This window comes from Acromyrmex echinatior, chromosome 1, assembly GCF_024713525.1.
Source record: "Acromyrmex echinatior isolate Ae372 chromosome 1, ASM2471352v2, whole genome shotgun sequence".
NCBI lineage: Eukaryota > Metazoa > Arthropoda > Insecta > Hymenoptera > Formicidae > Acromyrmex > Acromyrmex echinatior.
In genome coordinates, this window is record NC_141852.1 from 250,133 (window position 1) to 272,891 (window position 22,759).

The 22,759-nt window shown below is 30.2% G+C and overlaps 2 protein-coding genes across 5 annotated transcripts in view; one reads left to right on the plus strand and one right to left on the minus strand.

The window, feature by feature from the left end:
• The window catches only part of LOC147910745 (histone-lysine N-methyltransferase SETMAR-like), a 90,457-nt gene that overhangs the window by 25,788 nt on the left and 41,910 nt on the right, over window positions 1-22,759 (minus strand). The window contains exon 1 of one of the 2 annotated variants that reach the window (XM_087404045.1): window positions 195-283. The exons of the other annotated variant lie outside the window; for it this stretch is intronic. The gene's annotated coding sequence lies outside the window, so the exon portion shown is untranslated. Of the gene's footprint in view, window positions 1-194; window positions 284-22,759 lie in introns of those variants that run through there. 2 annotated transcript variants of the gene reach the window in all.
• LOC105148513 (Protein kinase C delta) overlaps window positions 364-22,759 on the plus strand; it is a 49,519-nt gene continuing 27,123 nt past the window's right edge. Inside the window, exons 1-2 of one of the 3 annotated variants that reach the window (XM_087403972.1) lie at window positions 364-621; window positions 2,069-6,168. In XM_087403972.1, the coding sequence (XP_087260098.1) occupies window positions 539-621; window positions 2,069-6,168 (4,183 nt within the window). In that variant the 5' untranslated portion in view covers window positions 364-538. The remainder of the gene's footprint in view (window positions 622-2,068; window positions 6,169-22,759) is intronic. The other 2 variants (XM_087403962.1, XM_087403965.1) reach the window with 2 other exon arrangements.

Here is a 22,759-nt window from a genome sequence, read left to right on the forward strand (position 1 = left end):
TTTTAACATTCACGGTCAATTAGTTCTTTCCTTTCGTTTTATGCATAAATTTGTTCCTTAATAGAAGGAACAATTATATGCATAGGAACGAAAGATTCTTTTAATTTTTGTTAGCATGAATAAGTATTAAATGCAATGTTGTGGGAAATGCAGATAAGATTATTGCTCCGCATTCCTTTTATCGTTAAAATTACCAGTCATAATAGTCGGGCGAACGAGTAGGTTATTAGAGTCGAGTAGTAAGCGCTTGGAAGCCTCATATACTAGAATTCTATTATTACACTGGGTCGCTTAAACTCAGTTGGTCTTGGCTCTCTGAACCGTGAGAACAGCTTCACTTTTCGCACACCTGAGAGCCAGAGCTACCGCGTTTACGTGACCGCTCCACTATCTCTAAAAGCAGAACAACGCAGTTGTTCAATTGTCCTCTTGATCGACGCATCGATTGTTTCTCGCGAATTTGTTTGTCATTGTTTTCTCATATTATCGTTGTGACTATTATTATTTAGTGTAAACGAAGAAGAAGGTATAAAAGAAAATGCCGTACTATAACGATGTGCCGTACTATTATGGAGGAGGAGCTTACGCTAATCATAGTTCGTTAATGACAGGAATAGTACGGTAAGAATAAAGACAATTTTAATTTAATGCGACTGAAAACATTATTATTTATATATAATATTTAACGGAGAAGTTTTTTGTAGCTTATTTTTATTGGATCAAAATATGTTCTTTTTTTTATTCGAATGGACATTTATTGGTGGAAATCTTTCTCAAGGTCGTTAATATGTACATGTTTTGAAAATTAGTTAAATCGACAATTATTGTGTGACTTGCTTATAGACAAATTAAAATTTTTAATTGCGAAAATTTATATATTTATTATCAGGATTGATTTTGGTTTAAACTTTCATAGTTTTTCAGAAAAGTCAGTACTAAAAATATTTTTAAACAATTATAAAATATGTATATAAATACATAAAACGTTAGGATTACGAATGAAATCTGTCTTTGGCAAGACAAACAAGTACTACGACAGATACGGCATATTATATCACTTATCATCGACAATAGCCGCGTTCAGCAGAAAAAGCAGCTTTACAATTGTTGTAAAATTCTTTAATATGATTGATCTTGCCCTTAAGTCCTTACTGAATCTAAATATATGAATCAGTTATATTCAAGAATTTTACAACAGTTGCAAAGCTGCTTTTTCTGCTAAACGTAGCCAATGATGATGAATTTGGGAATTAATTATAAACCGATGATCATAGAAGTAACAAATATTAAATTCATAATTTATGTTAATAAATCTATATATACAAATCGCGTATATTTATTTGTTGTAAGATATTCAAAATATATTTTAAATAATAGATATATTTTAAATAATATATATATGAATAATATATACTATATTATTATATTATTTTGTAATATTTTTTCGATATGATTTATGTTAACCCTGTCAGACTTGATTTTATTGGAACTATATTAACAATTTTTTAATTTAAACTCGCACTTTAATAAGTAATTCTCACTAAACAATTGTTTTCAAAATTTTTATTATTTTTCCAACATATACATTATTATGTACATCAGATCTTAAATTATGTAAATAGAATTAAATAATTTCAATGAAGAATGTCTTTAAATTTGATGTATATTATAATGTACGTAGGATCTGAAAGGGTTAAGACTTGAACTTCTAATGAGCTTCTGTTTTGTATATGGTATAATCTGAACATTTATATATGAAATATATCTATACCATTTATATATGAAATAAACATGTTGAACGATTCATGAGAAAAGTATCCGCCAAACAGAAATTAGTTTATGTAAAATGTAAAGAGCTAGAATTATGACTCACTAATTCCAAATAAGATTATGATCAAATGAAAATATGTCATTTATTCCAGTTAAATGTACTTTTAAATTGAATAAATCATTGTTCACATGTACATCCAATGGCTGGCTCAACAAGGCATTACATATTTTTATTTGATTTATCTCGATTGAGCTTTTAAGTTTCATTGTATTTATAAGATTATGATGTTTCGCACAGAATGCCTTTTCACACTTCGTTGTCGCGTTTCTCGCCGCATTTGTCGACGATTTCCGAATCACCACTCAGCCATCTGCATCGTTTCTCGCCGATCTCTGTGAGATCAGCTAGACGAGTGATCGATACGGCGGATATCGATGTCTCATCACCGAAAATACTCTCGCACAATAGGAATCCTTCCAGAAATCTACGTCGCGATCGGCCGACTATCAAGATCAGATCGCAGGCCCTGAAAGACAATCCAGCATTACGCGAGCACAACGAGAAGCACGAAAAGTCAGTAGGTGAACTTTTAATGGAGAAGTTTTTTATTAAGGACAAAAAGTTAGTAGACAACCATAATAGTCAACAGGAAATACGTTTAGATCATCAGATTAATTTAGATCATTTAGAAAATTCTGAGGAGCGAGAAGCTGTGCGAAAGCGAATCACTCGCAGATTCACGCGACGCAGATCTTCCTCCGATTTACAACTTAATTCCGAGCAAATGCAACGAGAAGCTGCGTACGCGCAAGTACAGGCGAAAGTCTTAGACAGTCTTGTAGCAGAGGAGCAAGCTCAGATCGAGAATGAGACACGTCGAGGTACTTCAATATTTAAAAAGGGAACGATGGCAAAAGGATTGCTCGAGCATCCTTACGCGAACAATATCGATTCTGATATGATGATTCAGGAGGAAGAACAAACGGCTATGACAAGAATAAGGAAAGCCATGAAAAAAACAAAGAAAAAAAGATTTGTTGATAAATTATCATCGACCGATAAGATTGATAAAAGACGATCAAGCATCTCTAGTGAAATTTCCATTGATTCGCAGATTACAGAGAATGATGAATCAAGACCTCAGATATATAAGATCGAAGCATGTAATAGCGCTGGAGATTTCTCCACATTCTGGATGAATACAAATGCAGAGAACAAAAAGTGCAAATCGACAGACGAGAAATTTAAGGAGAGTATAAAAGTCTCCATTCCTAATAGATTTGGAACTGGAAACGAAATAGACGTTATCTCGAACGATGCAGACGAAGCAGAAACGCAAGTCGTGTTGACAGTACAAAAATCTTACGTAAAAGATATGTCGAGAAATAGCGTGCGTTTGACGATAAAAAAACCGACAGAAAAATTTAACAAGAAACTCGAGAAACTCGACGTGAAAGCCAATGAAAATAAATTGAACTTAACGAATAACTTCGTCGACATCGAAAATAATATTCTTACAAATAATATATCAAAAAGTTTAACAGATGTAGATTCAGCAGAGCCGAATTGCAAAATTCAAATGACAAATAATATTAAAGACTTTAAAGCGTTAAAAAAGGCAATGTATAAATCTAAAAACACGGAATCCTTGGCAAAAAATAGTATTCCCATATCGAAAGATGACTCGTCGAATAATCGAGATATCAATATTTTAACAACAAAAAGCAATATGCGAGAAATCGTTACTGAAGATTTATCGTTCTCAAAAGAAACTGAGATAACTCCCATACAATCGAACATTTTAGCTTTTATTTCAACAAACGCATCGAGAAACGATTCACAAATGGAAAATTTTCGAGGAATATTGGAAGACACTTTCATCGCAGATATAAAAAATGACGAAAATCAGAAGGATCATTTGATTGATAATATTACCAAGAAGATATTTGACTACTTGGAAGTCGATTCAACTATCAAAACACCAAAAGTACTCGCTAGAAAAAATTCTATTGCTTCCGTTGAAAGTGATAAGTTCATATCGGAAAAACTCACGCCAAAGAGTTTGGCGATGTCGCACAACGAGAATATGATAAAGCAAAACATTGAAATTGAAAGCAGCGACAATGTTGGTAAAAACAACGTCAGCGATACGATGCTCACAACAAATAGCGCGACCTGTCGTCTGCCAAAACTGTCTAAAATTAATACGGATAGAAATAATGCCGTAGAAGCGCCAAAGCTTCCGTTACGAGAGACTGCAGAGTATCAGGCGGATTCGCTGAAAAGTGATCATGACGTCGGGACCGCGGCTGTTGTATTGCCGGAAAAGAAGATGAACAAAACATCGAACTTGGCGCAAGTTTCTTCCTTAAATGCCTCAAAGAGAACCAATAGCGTAGACGCGTATAAATTAAGTTTTAAAATCGACGCAACTCGACACAATAATGCAGTCAAATTAGAGGCTAACGAAACGACCTTGGCCAAGGAAACAAATGACGAAGTGTATAGTAATGAATACTGTAACGAGGTAAAACTAGCAGCAGATATTAAGCCAGAAGATATCAGTCTGACGAAAACATCGAGAAACAATGCGAAAAGGACTAACAAAAATATATTAACCTTGAAAACAACTGATTCATCAAACATCGAAACTGAAACGATTATTACCGAAGCAACAGCGGATGCAAAAGAAGCGGAATTAAAGACTGATTCAATTAAAAAAATTAATTGTATTGTAGGAAAGGATTCTTTGAAAGATTTATCGAGTTTTAAGAGTAAGATGCCGATGTTCTTAGAAAACAATACAAACGAAAGTGGCTTGTCAAATATTGGAAAAGATTCAGGTACATTTAACATAATAAAAATTGAAGATGGAAAATCATTTTTATGCAATAATGCTAATGATGAGATAAGAATTTTGAAAAAAAACATTTCTGTTGATTCTTCGAAATTGATGAACGATTGTTCAGCGAATAATATTTCCAAGGTTTTCCAGCAGTCTGTATCTAATGATGAAAAAGCTACAGGTAAGGATATATCTGTTAAGAAGACGTCAAAGACAAAACCTGTAAGCAAAATAACAGAAAAGAAATCAACGAAGATCGATCCGAGTTATAACTCTCAAGATGAAAGTGTAATATTATCGAGAAGCACTTCTACTGAGTCCATTGATTTTTGGAGCGAAATCAAAGCGCCGAATAGTCCTGAAATGACGAGATCGAAGCAACAAAATGGATTTCCTCTCCGCAAAACAAGTACTTCTAAAATTGAAAAAAATATAAATTCGATGAATTCAAAGAGGAAAGATAATGAAAGAAAAACTGAGATTAACGTTAAAATGAACACTACGACATTCGAAAATTCGATAGACGGATTTAATAATATAGTCTTTGAAAAGGAGAAAGAAAAAGAAAAAAATGTTTCGAAATCTTTAAGATTAGAAAAGGCGGAAAAAGAGAGACTTGCAAAAGCAATGGAAATCGAAAGAAACATGCCGACGATGCATAAGATATCATCAAAAAAGAAGAATTTTTCAATAGTGATCGACACTAAGAACATAAGTCCGACTGTGAAGAAAGCTTCGTTGAAGTGCAACAATTTCGGTACAACTTCCGTGATTACTTCAGTCGAGGTTACCATGCCGGAAATAAATATAGTTGAAGCACCCGAGTTGTTCAAAGAGTGCAACAATCGAAAAGTCGAGGAGGAACATGAAAATCCAAACACTCCAACAAATGACTTGTCATTCAATCCCTCTTTAATCAGGAAAATTTCAAGATGGAGCAATCAAGACGATTTGACAAACATAAACGATGTCGAAATTCCAGTTGCGTCAGAGGAAATCAGTTTGGTCACTAGTCCTAGCGTTAGTCCTCTGCAATCTTCCAAAACGAAGCGTGCGATTAAAAAGAAGAAACCATCAATTAAAAAGGCATTATTAGAAAAAAGTGAAAAGGGGCTAAAGGAGATTTGTAATAATGAATTAATAACGTCAGTGAATGAACGGAATATGCTTATCACAAAACTTGTCCCCGAGAAGCACCATCTAGTGAAAATTTTGCCAAAGACGTCTCCCAAGTCCAGTCCGAAGAATACACCTTTACAACGGCCACTCGATCTTATGAAGATGTTTTACACGACGCCGTCCGCATTGCTTACGGCTACGCCGCGGGATCTCTCCAAAGTCAGACGGGTAAAGATCAAGAGAAGACGGCATCATTCGCGAACACCGTCCATCAGTAGCGACAGTACTGAAAGTACGACGAGTACTGTCACGACAAGGAGTACGGACGAAAATGGATCGACTCGCATTGAATTGAATGACGATTCCGAACATAAGAGAATGAATTCAACAAGGAGCAACGATTCCGGATTTGATGGTTCACCGAGAATTTTGAGTACTTATTTTGCGATTGTTTGCATCGAAGTTTTGCCATTGAACACATCTAAACAGATTCTAAATATTTTTTAAGGAGAATCTAATACTTTGACGATGTGATATATGAGAATGATTTTCCAAATAATTTTTTAAACATTGGAAATGATGATTAAAACTAAATCAAAATTAATTAATTATTCTCGAATTATATTGGAAAAAGATAATGGAATATAAACATTAAAGTTTATTTAATTATCATTAAAGTTCAGATTTACATAATTAAGTATTATTAAGTCAATATACATATATTACACATAAATAACAAAAGTATAATTTTTTAAATTAATTTTTAAAAATTTAATTTTTAAAAATTGAACATAAAATGATTCCGCCCATACTTTATAAGAAATTGTCTCCCGAATTTGTTTATATTTTATAATTTTAATGCTGATCAAAAATATCAATAAACATAACTTTTTATAAGTTTATAAGTTTAATCTCTAGAAGGCATTGAAGATTAGTAATTTTTAGAATTATAATGTAAAAATTATCGTGTTTACAACTCCTATTAGTTTTAACAAGTAAAACACCCCATCACGTAAAGATGTCTGCAATTCAAATTAGAACTTTAGATTACAAGAGTAACGGGTTAACTATAATAAGAAAACGGGGTTGTCGGCATGTAAAATGGAGCTACACAAAATGGAGCTACAACAATGCGCTACTTTTATAAATCTAGATAAATAAATTTAAAAATGGAGCTCTGATTCAAATCTTATCCATACTTCCAATCACATATTTCTATAACTAGATTGCACTTCGGTTATTAAACTTTGTGTTTACAATGCTAGAAGTCGATCTGAAATCTCGGATGAAGAAAAAATTGACCAATTGCATTGATCATGAGTAAACCTTCACATTAGGCTTCATATTGAAAGGGTTATACCGTATCTGATCAATGTAATAAAAGTGTCTCCAACATTTATCTGTCCTTATCTGAAAGCTTGTTTGTGTACGCTTGCGCGTGATTTACATGTGAGCTTTGAACGTGCATGTATATATTCTAAAGTGAAAGTACAATACTCTTAATACTACATAATAATAATCGACACATATTACGATGAAGCATTTAGACAAGGACAAATAGATGTTACAGCCATCGACAGTCACCTATGGCCCTTTCAGTATGTATGTTCTAAAACATTAAGTCAAGCCTTTCAATGACCATGATATATATTATCAAAGATATATCCCTGAAAACAATTGAAAGAATTTAGCTGTCGTTTATTTATTAAAAACAAAATTTTATTAACAAAAAATTTATTTAACATATTGTTTTTTCACATGTGTGCATGCTCTTTATGTATTAAATTAAATTTTCACCCAACTACATATGAATGAATCTATAACACACTAAAAATAATATATACCGAATAGATTAGACAGGTTCCTAAGCAATGTAAGACATATAATTCCTATGCAATAAAAGACATTGAATATATTTATTAAATTTTTCTGTTTCTAAATATATATCTACAATATATTAAAAATAATGAAAACTAAAATGATTAGACAGACTCGTATATAAAGTAGGACGTATCAAAAGCAAAATTGTAGCGTATGTTGCAGTCAGTAATAAACATTCATTCATATTCTTTAATCAATGTATTTTAATATCTAATTCCTTAATATCTAATTCCCCAATTTTTTTTCTCAATTAGAATTTAAGCATTAGTTAATTCTTGTTTAATATTTGATAGACAACAAGAACATCGAAATTTTGGACATAAAGCGGAATTATAACAAATGATTTATTTCAGAAATAATAAACATCAAATGTCAAAATAATTACATTAATCTGAAAACAAATACTTGCTTAACCAAGCCTATTACCGTTATTTAAATAACCGTAATAGTTTATCTTGTTTTGACAACAATTTTGATTTTGTTCTTAATGATGACATTAAGTCTAATTTTATTTTCTGACTTGTTAGGTTCACATTCTGTAGTTTACTTTAGCTTATTTATTTTAGCAATTACTAATTGTGTTACTACATCTTTTTGGTGATTTTTAATTTTATATATACCGTATTTTAAATTTTCAAACTTTACATTTACATCACATATGTATGTTTTTCATGTCTTGTACATCTGTTGCGTTTCCATGAAGTCAATTAATTTCTATACACATTATTTATTTCCCTTTTTATATCTTAGTGTTTTATAATTTTATATATTTAATAATATTATCATATTCATTTGAGACCATCCATCTTTATAAGTGATTGTGGGATAATTTCCATCTTATAAAAGAGAAATTGCGTTAAAGACCGAGTAACGAGTAACATAGTCTAACATAAGAGTTTACTACGATCATTTCATTTTCGATTGAAGATGATTAAAAAATTAATAGAAGTGTACTTTAATTGTGAAATATTTTTTAAGAAGTACGATAAATGATTTAATATTAAGTGCGGGTTTAAATATTTGCGCATTGTTTACAGCGCCGATTCCTATTAGCCCAAATTTCTTGTTTCATTGTTTTAGATATCTTAAACAGTACAAGCACTTACCAAATATGTTTAGAGTAACTTCGATATATACGCTAGATCTAAAAAAAACTTAATTTATCAAGTATTAATTACTATATGTTTAAACTAAATAAACTGTGTCAATAAAAACTTTATGCTGTCTACTACTACGAAAAAATATTAGAAATTTAAAATATTTACTTTTTATATAAAAAAAAAAACTTTTAAAATCTTTGTATTTTTGTAATATATCCTATAGAGGTGAAATATACGACAAATAAAAAAATTTACAAACAATGTTTATAAATAAGGCATAAAAGACAATAACATAAAAAAATGTGTTTACAAAGTTTTATTAAGAAATAAGAAAATGATAAATACATACTATATATAGTGAATGATAATGCATAATATGTTAAATCTGTAGTATCAAATTTAATCTAATTTAAATTAAGTAAGTCACTACTGGTCCTATTCAATATATCGTTAAAAATAATGATAAAATTTAAAACTACATTGTCAAATTTAACCATTGTTTTAATAAAACGATATATTGAATAAGAGCGTGGCGACTTAGATTATGTTAAATTTCACTATAATTATTAACAGTAATTATATATATATATGAATATACATATTTTATGTGCGTGCGTGCGTGCGTGCGTGCACATCAGGTATCCTATCTAACTCGAGCATCTGAAATATCTTGCTTGGTTTTTATAATAGGAAGAAATGTTCCAAATAAAAGTGGAACGATTTCAATGGGAACGTATTTCGGTCATATTGTTTTTCTTTTAGATGGAAATGTCAAAAAGATATGAAGTCAACTCCATTTTTTAAAATGGAATTGTATGATTATTTTTACATTATTCCTCTAATTACTCTGCACATAAAAAGTATTCAGACAGAGACATAAAAAAAACCAAATAGTTTAAGAGATGTTTTATACTTTGTTCTGATACATATTGACATAAAATATTAAATAACTCGTGAACTACTTATTTTTTGATAATTGTACCTTAATATTTTTATAAATAGAGTAATGAGATGAATTAATTGGAATAAAAAAATATATATACTACCGGTCAAAAGTTTAAGTTTTATCCCAAATTATTGGGAATATATTAATAACACAAGTTTTTGTAATCAATCCTGGCCTAACAGCTTTATTTTCAAGGAAAAAAGTAGTATCGTAAAATAAAACAGCATAGAAACTAAATTCTATATTTTTTTTTGTTGATTTTTGACTTTTCAAAATATTTTTCTTTACATTTCAGAACAGCACATACGTTGAGCATTCTTTCTATAAATTTTTTCAAAGCAGTAACTAAAATTTGAGTCCAACACACTTGCAAAAACTCCCACAGTTGATTTTGATTAGTTGGTTGCATTTTTCGCACATTTCTGTCCAACTCATTCCATAGTAGTCGATTAGGTTCAGGTCAGATGACTAAGAGGATCAATTCATGAATTTTAACTCTTTCTGTTTTTTTTTTGTTCGTGATGTACTTCTTATACAATTTTGATGTATGCTTAGGATCGTTATCCTGCTGGAAAACAAAACCAGAACCTATTATTCTCTTTCCTCATGAAAAAGCAACGTTGTAAAATATGGCGAGACTGCATTTTATTCAGAATTGTATATTTATGGGAAGTGAACTTAAATTTTTGACTGATACTGTAGTTGCTTAAAAAAAAGCATTGGCAAAATGGATTATATTTCAAATAAGCAACTACGTGTTTTCTTTACACCAATTGATTCATCTCATTATTCTGTTCATAAAAGTATTAAGGTACGGGTGTAAAAAAGTTAATAGTTTACGAGTTATTAAACATTTTAACATTTTATGTCAATTTATACCAGAAAAGTGTACAATATCTTAATAATTGGTTTTTTTACGTCTCTGCTTAAATACTTTTATATGCATGTAATTAGAGGAATCATATTGTGTAAAGAAATAACACAATTTCATTTAAAAAAGTGGTGACCTTTATATTTTTATACCTTTTTGACCTTTACCTTTTTATTTTTGACGCCTTCTTCTAGAAGAAAAACAACACCGAAATACGTCTTCATTGAAACCGTTTCATTTTCATTTGAAATATTTTTTTCTATCATTAAACCAAGCGAGATATTTCAACTGCTCGAGTTAGATCAGATACCCTGTATATGTATGTATATACAGGGTGGTCCACTTAAATTGATCATCTGAAATATCTTGCTTTTTTTTAATGATGTAAAACGGTGCTGGAATTTACTTGCAACTTTCACACGATTTTCAGCTTGTTTTCTATCCTTTACCTCACCAACTCGCGTGCCGATCGGTATTTAAGCAACTATATACCATATCAAAATTAAGATACATAATCAAAATACGTTGAAACCCCCTTGAAACCGTTCCACTTTCACTTGAAACATTTTTTTATATCATCAAAAATAAGCGAGATATTTCAGATGATTTAAATAGACCACCCTATATACATATATATATATATATATATATATATATATATATATGTATATATATATATACATATATGTATATGCATATAATATATATGTATATAAATCTATAATTATTTCATCAATAAGTCTGTATCAATTAATTTTTTTACTTTCAGTTTTGTTGAATGTTACATTTTACAGTTTGATCCAACTTACATACAAGATAAGTTTAGAATGAGTAGATGAAGACGAAATTTTAGAAATCAGATGAGTCATGGATTTGTAAGGATGAGAATAAATTTACAATTTCAGTACTTCACAAGGTATTAATCATTATAATCTATATTGTAAAATTCTAGAACAATAAAGAATCTATTCTAATATACTATTGTATATGCAAAACGAAAGCATGAACATTAGATATTTGTATTCGTGTTACTATTATCTTATGGTATTTAGGATGTGAGATTAAAATATAGAATATTCATGAAGCGATTTAAAATTGCGATTAAAATATTTTATCAGATCTTTTAAGTAAGGTACAAGATGTAACTAACAAAACTGTGATCATTATATTGATTAAAAGATTATATCTGCTAATTATTGGATTTGATGTAATCACGATGCAATCATTAAAAATACTTTAATTTTATAGCTCGATGATTGGTAGGATTTGATTTGCAGACATTTTTATGTGGTGATTTACGAGATATTATACTTATCAAAAAAAGTCACAGAGAATTGGAAACATGATAATTTTTGCATTATGATTTAAAATACTATTAACTTTCAACACTCTCTAAAGACTAAATTGTATACCAAGAGGAAAATGTATTAAATTTTAATAAATATTTGTTTGAATATCGATTAAATATTCACTAAATGTGAACATATACATATTCATTTGGTACAATAACCATTAATTTAATTTAACTATCACATTTTTTATTTAGCTATTATTTATTTTCCGTAAATAAATATTAGTACTATATTCAAACAATTATTTATTAAAATTTAGTATATTTTTCCTTCAGTATAGTTTCTAGAGAATTGTACAATTGTACAATTGACATTTTTTATCAGTGTCCCATGAACTATAAAATTACAAAGTGCACAAATTCCAAATGTTTCAAAAGAAAGAGAACAATTTCCCATAAAATGTATGAGCAGGCATTAATTTTAAATTTACGATGTAATTTTAATGTATATATATATATATATATATATATATATATATATATATATATATATATATATTTCTATATAAAAGTCTCAGATTTTTTATATTTGATACTTATTAAAGAGCTGTAAATAATTCGGAAAGTAAAAATGCTCTTTTTTGGTAGAATTTTTGGCATTTTTTTTACTGTGGAACTAATTAATAATTGAAAACATTTATTAAATCGCATCGCCAAAGTTATCGTGCAAAATTTATTTATGAGTGCCATTTTTATCATTTTAATTATTATTGAAAATATTATTTCATATATTTTAAATATAACATTTGAAAAATATCTAGAAAATAATAATACTAATTCAGTAATATGTGATCATAATATTAATTTACGTTTACATTTGAATGCTCCAAATATTTATTAATTCTCTCATTTTTTGACAATAATTTTGCATGTGGACAGTATGTGTTACGGAATTAGACAGAAACTATCTAAATTGCACTTATTACATAGTCCCGTCTCAAAGATACTTGTATGACAATGAGTATCCTTGCATGGCAATTTAATTTATGTTTATTAATATTAACATTTCTGCATTTTAATAATGTCTACATTTTCCGAATTACTTTTACATATGCTGATTTTTAAATCAACGAACGATATGCGCGAGCAAAAAAATCAGATTTTGTAAAAAAGGTTTTGTCAAAAATGATTGCCGAAAATATTCATATTTAGTATAAACGTTGTAGTATAAATGTAGTCTACCATGTATTGTAAATCCAAAAAATTGAGTCAAAATCTTTTCATTCAACACGCCAGAACATTTTTAAGTTTTTGAAACTCGTTTTTTACATCATAATTTTTCACAACGTATATTATTTTAGAAATATTACGCGTTGACATTCGGCAATGATGGAAGCGATAGATACAGGATAATAGCACGACGCAAGTGCAGATTTATTAGTATTACTAAAACGACTTAAAATTCTCGTAATATCAACTAATAGTCTAATAAATTTAATCTACTATTTATCTACTATTAGAAAGAAAAGATGTTAGAAGATGTTATAATATATGGGATATTTTTAAAATGTTTGGCCACACTGCCGATGTATTTTAGATATTGATAAAAGATAATGTATGTAAATGTAAATCGCAATTTATACATTCTTTCTAAAGAAAAATGTTTACAAAAATCAAAAAAAGTCCAAACAAGCTATCCACGAAGACTACAGACTCGTTTAGATCAACATAATGAACATTTTGAACATTGCAATAATAAAAAAATTTGTTTCAAACTTATGTTGTTTCGGATCGGTTGTTTCATCTTCAAATAAATTATGTGGTAATTAACCTATTAAATAAACAAAAGAGTAATAGAGTAAAAGCATAAAAGGATAAGACAGAACTCAAATTTATCAAAAGGCGAAATAATCCATAACTTCACTTCTTTTAATTTATATTCTGAAGCACTTGAATTTTTGAAGAAATATTTTATTATAAAGATATTTGACTGACGGAATATTATCGATAGAATGACTAAAAATACTCCTTTCCATTAAAAAGACCTTTTTTTATTAGTAGTAAATAACCAAGAAACATTCAAAGTTACACAAAGTTATCAAAGTATGCATTTATTCTACAATTTTGATAATGAGTATGTCTTTCCCCTATCTCCTATCGTTTTTGAAAAAAAAACGTGGTGAACTTTTAATCAAACTTTTATATATATACAAGTATATATATATATATATATATATATATATATATATATATATATACACAGGGTGTACAAAAAGTTCGAGATCCTTTAAATATTTTAAAAAGTAAGTTCTAAGAAAAAAATGTTTTATACAAATTTGTAAGGTTTAAAATGATCTATTTACTGATTTTGTCAGTTTGATCTTGGATGGCGCCACCAAGGTCAAATCGATTTTTTTAAACAAAATACCCTATTTTTTATTTCAGAATCTAATAACAGGTGTCTTTCCAAAATGCTATAATGACACCTTTTTTTAATCAGTACTTTTCAAGTTATGAGACTTGAAACTTACAATATCATCGGCATTAGCATTACTTGTATTGCGTGGAGGTTGCCGAATTTATTGTATAAGTTGTGTGTATGTGCGCACGCGTGTCCGTATATATATCTTTCTTTTATGACTTTTTAACGAGTAACATGCGACGGCTAAAACTTATTGGAGGTTACTCAGGGTCATGATGGGATATGTCAAGGTCAAAGTCATCAGACCGGGGTTCCCTGACCGGTATTTTTATCAATTATTTTATTAATGCGTGCAAAGTGTCTCGTAAAAGGATGCCATATTAAAATTTATTTTTAATAACTTCTCATTATTATTGAATTAAATTGAAAAAATGTTATTTATATTCTAGAATCATTCCTTTATTTATACAAATTAACATATTACACTTTTGATATTCACGTATCGGGCACATAAGATACCACATCGGCAGAAAATGCCACAAGCAATTAAATAATAATATGACGCAGTACAATATAAACTTACATATTTTATTTATCTGCTGTAGGCAATTATGACTTAAGTTATAAAAATAAAGGTATGATAAAACATAAATTGAAGAAATAATTTAGGAAGAGAATAATTTAGGAAGTAAGTTGAAGATACTTTTATTCGTTTAAGGGGAGACACCACTCTTGAGGTTTAAAAAAAATTGAAAATTTTTTTTTCTTAAATTTATTGTTCATTGTTAATTATAATATTTATATTGTTCATAATATTCATATTGTTAAGAATAATATTTTGTTCATATTGTTTAGAATAATATTTCAATAGTTTTAAATCAATACTTCAACTGTATAGTTAGAAGCAATATCTTGCATCTCCTCACTTCGTTGAGTCTGCAAGCGGCAGACTTCGCGCAGCAGAGCTCCGCAGATAAAAGAAAACTCCAAAGAACTTCCTTCGAAGAAACAGGTTTTGGCAGATAGATGTTGCTACTTGTAAAGTATATGGCGCAGACTAAAAGCACAATTCCGATTTATAATTTTATAAGCAAAAATCAGTTCTGTAAAACTTTAAACGCGTTTTTCTCAAAACGAGGTTTTAAAAATCGGTATACACGATAACTTTTATAATTCTTAATCGATTCACTTGAAATTTGCACAGATTATTCTCAGATATTTAATCTAGAGAAGTACATAAGATTTTTGCGTTATATTAAAAATTTTTTTGTTATTATTTAATTACAATGATAAAATTATATTCGTTTATAGAAGAAAATAGTTATTGTATAGAATCCTCTTATATAGAATCTACTTGAGACTTTACAAAACTTCGTATGGAAAACACGGAATTTCCGTGAAATCCACAAAGTTTACATATTTCCTGACTTCAATCTTCGTAAGTCTGTTATAGAAACTTCTCGATGTAAATTTATAATAATTATTAAATGGTTTCTGGTAGGTAAGAATTATTATGACAAAATGTTTTAGAAAATTTAGTATTTCATTTTTTTAAGAACATAAAAATTATTTTGCAAGAAAAATATAATAACGTAAAGTACGATCTCCGCACGTTTAAGCTACAGAGACGCTCCTGAACCAGAGCATCACGTGAGTGTTCGGCGGGCCTCGAGCGATAGCGGAGGTAGTGCGCTAGATCGGCCCGAAATGTGCAAATCTTTGCGAGCATTGATTTAATTAATCAGAGCATAGAGCATTTGTCTGACTCGATGGTTAACATTTATGCTTCTAAAGATTAAAGACAATAATCAATTTGAGCATATTATATATTTCTTTGAGCAAGGAAATTTATGATTAATCTCAGCATTAGAGCCCTGTTATCATTTCGTACTTATGAGAAAGGGGAAGAGGAGTGAATTGAAAAAAAAATGAGGACGCTGAATATCTTTCCATGACATTTTTATTTACTGTATATCCGACTGAAACGCGAGTTACTACCCAATTGTTGACTGGCATGTCGGAAATGATTTTTGAGAATCAAATGATTTTGGGAATCGCGATGACTTGAAGGACCGCGAGATTTGTCGCAAGACGGAGATAGAGCGGTTACTGCGGCACGGAGTGTACATATCTTCCTATTAGCGCGATTATCTCTTTGAGTCATTCTACAAAAAGACAAAAATTGTTTACTAACGCATTTGCAATTATTGTTATGAAATTAATGTAAATCGATTGAAAATACGAAGGAAAGGACTAAGTAGCTCCTATGAGTGTAATCAGCCCTCTTGAAGGAGAAACAAGAAGAGAAAGACTGAGCAGCTTTTACGAGTACAGTCAGTTTATTACAGTATAGAAGAAAAAGAAAAAGAAAAAGAAAATAGAAATATGTATACTTTTCAAAAATTTTTATTACATTTCGAGATATTCCAAGCTCTTTTCCGATTTCGCAGTATCCTGCTTGATTTTCTCAACGAGGTGCCTTAATCCGAACATGAATGAATCACAATAATCAATTTGACGATTTTTGTCGCGCTTATATAGGCACAAGTGACGCTCGCGACTCGGGAGGAAAGGGGGGCTCGATTTTTTAGGAATCGACAAATACATTGCTGAATTTGGGCATAGAATTTATGGTATCAAGATGGAATTTGGCACGGAAACAACTAAATTTATGTAAATTTCAAAAGATCGGATCAATTTCCTATAAATTAATGAAGCTACGGAGTTATTAACTGATTTATTTCTCAAATTTTTCATTCTAGCCTAAGTCCCCCTTTGCTAGACTTCTGATTAGTTAATACGTTATTTATTCTGATTAATCAAGCGCCTCACAAAAGATGTGATTGGCGCGTTCGCTAATACATATTTCGGACTTGTATAAAGTAATTACGATAAAAATAGTGAAATTAAACAAAAATGTGAAGAGCATAACATACGAATGCAAAACACCAAGAACTCTAGTCTGCATGAATGAGGTTTCATGAATTCGAACAATACGCGCGTCGAGGGCCGTGATTGGTCCGCAATAACCAACTTGTTTCGAACGATTATAAGGGTTAAAGCATTTCAATCAAATTAATTCATAATGATTTTTATGTACGACAGTTATGTAACAGTGTGATAAAAACTTCGGTTCGTGGGAATGAATTTCTCGACTCCGGATAGAGTTATCTCTTCCGAGAATTGCATTGTTCGGCATCGGCACGCGGCACGCGCCTCGTAAGTGATTTGATTGGGGCTCATGCTAGTCAACATACGCGTCACGCTGATACGAAATGATAGAGAGTAATACGATTATCCAAATAAGTTTTCACATGAAATATTCACGCAAAATGTTTAAATTAAGGTATTTTATACAGACGATGTGAAATCAAATAGCAAACGAAAATATAGTATAGAATAGCGAGAAGGAAAAAAAAGAAAATTTTACTTGTACGGATGATAGGACGTAACAGTGTCTAATAATATTTCTTATTAGTTTATACAATTTCCAGTTCAAGTTAATTGTGCACTGATTATTTGTCATTCTTGAAACACAATCTTAAACAGAAGCTGGAATAGTAATCATCACAAATTAAATTGATAAGAAATTTAATATTATTGCTGCAAATAAGCATCTCAAAATTAAAGCTTAATGATTTGATGCTAATAAGTATCTTAAAAACTGTAATTAATTTATCGTGAAAAATCTTACCTCAGCCGGAATTCCAGAACCCGGATCTCCTGTATTGCGTGCTTCCAATTCAATCACAGTAGCATGTGACAATTAATTGTAAGTATATTTAAATAGAACGTCTTTTTCAAGCAACGTAAATAAATAATTTTCGCATCAAGACATGTCAGAACATTGCTGCGTCTTGATATTGAGTGAAAATATACCTAGGGTATTTTTCGCAATAAATTATTTACAAATAATAAAAACAATAAGGATTCGATATTTCAAATAAATTAAAATAACAAGAAGGCTGTGGGAGTTAAGTACAGTAAAAAGTGCACAGATTAAAATTTTTTTAATAAAATTTTTATAAAAAAATCACATTTACTCAATAAGTCAAGTAATTTAAACCTTACAACATTCCATTTATTTAATTTTGGCATTTGAGCCTTCATCAACAATCAAGTACACAAAAAGTAAGGCATTGAAAAATGCATGCTGTGCTGAAAACTGCCAGGCAGATAAATTATTTACACATTTGGCATAAATCGTTAACAGTTTTTTAAGAATTATTGCTTATTTGCAGCAATAATTTGTGATATTACTCAGCTTCGATTCTTGAACTAAAAATTGTATAAATTCACAAGTATTATTAGTCACAAAAATCATTTTGATCGAATATTTTTCACTCATATGGGTTTTAATCTCATCAATCTATTTCTCTGCACTTAAGGAGATCCTAAAGCCGTCTGTATTACCGATTAAATCATGTAATTTTTGTATAACAAATATTGTTTTTCTCTTTCACAGATTCGAGAATCTTTTTTTAGGATTAAAGTATATGCATTAATACATTTGTGAGGTGAAGTTTATGCCGAGAAAGACCAAAAATTTCGAAATTGATATATTTTTTACCATTTCTTAGTGTAACATGGCGTCTCAAGCTGTCAAGTCGTGACAACATTTGCTTTGATACGAAAGTTTTGTAACCTGTACTTACGAAATAGTAATCCATAAACATGTAGTTTACACAAACAAATAACGTTCTTAAAATTAGACTTAAACACGACGAATTTGTTATATGAAAATTGACTTCTTCTTCTGATTTGATTAGGCCTGGTTCTCGAAAACGAAATATATAGCCAGTTAAATCCAAAGCACAGTTAAACATTTCAATGGCAACATTTTCAAAAAAATTAGGGATGATACAATATCCAAGCCGAGGACATATGTCCCGATTCACATTCGTCACGAGATTTACGAAAATTGACACGAAAGTGCGACTGCATAAGTTGCATGAGATATTGGTGTGGTAGTATATAAAGATAGGTCAATGCGCTGGAAAAACAGCGACTCTGGTAACTTCGTCGGAATTCGGGCTTCACTGTAATGTTAGAATCTGTTTTATCAATTTTTTCAAACAAGTATTTTTCTAATTGCCTTTACAGATTAAAAAATCCTTCTCCATAATTAAAATATAAATGAATGTAGTTCAAACCAGTCGACTTTATGTCAGAAATGAAAAGAAGGTGGAAAATTACAACTTTGTTATCAACTTTTAATGTCGACTCGTAATAATGTTTGCTTTATATATGAGTTTTATATTTCGTGCATATATAACAATCTTGATTTGAACTAGAGATTATATAAACAACCAATGCTGAGAGTACTTAAAATTAGGTTTAGATACTTAATACGAAAGATTAGTTAGTTAGAAAATGTGTAGGTATATGTGAGTACGACCCTGACATAGTATAATACGAGGGCAAGTCAATAAGTTTTTAGAAAAACGTAGTAAAACTTTTTTTTGATCGATTCATTTTTATTTCTCAACATAGTCTCCTTTCAGTTTGATATACTTGATCCAACGATTCTCCAACTTTTTCAAGCCGTCCGAATAATATGATTTATCCAACTCTTCAAAATAAGCCTCTGTTTCGGCGATGAGCTGCTCTCTGGTGGTGAATCTCTTTCCTCTGAACCATTTCAGGTTTTGAAACAGGAAATAGTCGCAGGAGGCTAAATCTGGCGAATATGCTGGATGGGGAAGCAATTCGTTGAATTTGGCCATCGGTGCCGGGCACATGTGAATCCGTACATTGTCTTGATGGAAGAGCACTTTCTTTTTTGCCAAATGGGGACGTTTTTTCTTTAAAATATTGTTGAAACAGTCCAATAAGGTTACATAATAATCACCATTGATCGTTTGCTTCGACGGAAGGTAATCAATATGAATTACCGCGTGCATCCCAAAAAATTGTGGCCATCACCGTTCCGGCCGACTTCATGATCTTCGCCTTCTTCGGAGCTAGTTCATTCGGTGAAGTCCATTGTTTTGACTGTTCCTTCATCTCGGGTGTAAAGTAATGGATCTATGTTTCGTTAACAGTAATAAATCGATGCAGAAATTCATCTGGATTACGTTGAAACATCTACAAACATTGTTTTGAAATCGTCACACAGTCGCGTTTATGGTCCACGCGGCACCCATCTTGCCGATAGCTTTTTCATATCCAATTGTTTGTGCAAAATTGAAATCACTGTGCCATGTGATATACCTGTGGCCTCAACAAGCTCGCGCACTTTCACTCGTCGATCTGTCAAAACAATATCGTGGACTTTATCGATGATTTCTGGCATAGCAGCCTCAATTTGAGTCCCGAGGTGCATCACATGTGGATGTACGACCACGTTTAAATTCATTCACTCAATTGTATACAGTCGCAAACGTTGGTGCAGATGTGCTATGAACATTATCTAACGGCTTTGATTTCTTTCGATGTTAAACCTTTCATATGTAGATGTTTGATCACTGCACGAAACTCGTTTTTTTCCATTTTGCAAAGAATACAAAGGTTGTTCGCTTTAATCGTCTACAGAAATGAAACCACGCGATGAATTCCGCTCAAAATTTGATAGTAATCAGCTGAAAGATATTAAATAATATGACATGACTCTGCGAGTGCCCTCTGACAAATTTTCTAAGAACTTATTGACTTGCCCTCGCATATAAAGATATGTCGATGTATCGCATTTTATCTGTAAGCAGCGATCTCATCAGAGTTCGGACTTCACTTCAAGATCCTCTTAATACTGTTTATTTAATTCACCTGAAAAAGATATTTTATCTATTATACATATTATAATTAATATTATCTCAAATAACAAAAATATTATAATAGCAAAATGCCAGCATAATGCACAGCAGTATGCAATACATGTTGTCACTATATGATGTCCAGAGGTCTGTTTTTTATTGTTGTATTCTGAACCGGTGCAATAAGTTAAAATGAAAAAATGTATTTTCACTTTAACTTATTACACTCTGTGTACTAGTTCAGAAAGTGCAATAAAAAACAGATCTCAAATAACTTTGCATCTGACGAGCATTCTGAACTCATGGAAATTGTACAAATTTATAAGAAATATAATATTATTAAGCACGAAGAACTGCCTTGATCGAATATAGTATTTTACACATATGTGTTTAATCTCATTGGTTTATTTTCATTTAATAATACCATTGTAACTTTTACGCATATAAGAATACTGCAGATTATAACTTATACCAGCTACGTGATGAAAACACTGATCAAAATCATATGTTATTTGCTCGGTTTTAAATAAGCTTCGAATAAACTACCAAACCTTAGCTATTAGTATCGAATATTATAAAGACCATATTTCACGATCAATGTTAGTAATATAATAATGTATAGTTGTGAACAGAACGATTGCAACACTTTTTCCAATAAAATAATAATAATAAATAAATATCAAGTCTTTTTTTCCAATGAGTTTCAAAATGCAGCCTGCTCACCGTTGGTGAAATAATCTCCTATCGCAGAGCTGAGATTTAGGATGCTTTCCGAGTTAGGGTGAAATCACATGGTGCGGAAAATGATTATGGAATAGAGAATGCGTCATAGAAGCAATCAATCAGCGTTATTCTGCATTATTCCGAATAGCGTTAATTGATTGTTTCAATGATGCATTCTCTATTCTGCAGCCCTTTTCCGCACTGTGTGATTTCACTCTTACGTATGAAGCGCATGGACTACAATACTGATGCGAAATCGTTCCATTTTTTCAATGCGTGCATAACACGCATGAAGCGTTTGTGAATTCAGATCAGTTTCCTATGCGAGCTGTGCCCTGAGTAGACTGCAGTGATAATGTTAAAAATGGATAATTGCAATTCATTGATTAGTTACAAAGATACAGAACAAATAAATATTTTGTTTATTTATTGGACAACTAGTTCATGCATCGCAATATATAACTTGACATAATCTTGAATACATAATGTACTTATATTAAAAAGTTGAGACTTTTGTCATTTATTTCATATGTATAATACATTTCTAAACAATTTTATTAGAGCACAGATTTAAAAAATAGGTACTACTATTTATTAAAATAATTTATGATTTAAATAGTAAATCCAAATTTGTCGTATTATTTTTAAATATGATTTACAATTATTTACAATTAAAATAATCTGAATTTTTTTTCATAATTTTTGTTTTGTTGAAATATCACCCATACATCCTTAATTGCAAATTATAAAAATATTAAAAATTAAAAATATATTTCAAATTATGTTATTATTATATTATACTATACAATAATATGTAATATAATACATGGATTATATATATTATATATATTATATATATATTATATATATAATTATTATATATATTATGTTACTATATTGTTATTAAATATATTACATTATTTTATAACACATTTTTAATTGTTAGTTAAAAGTATTTAACATAATAACATAACATTAAACATTGAAAAGATTGACTTCTAAATTTAAAAACTCGTAATTAATTAAGGTTAAATAAAC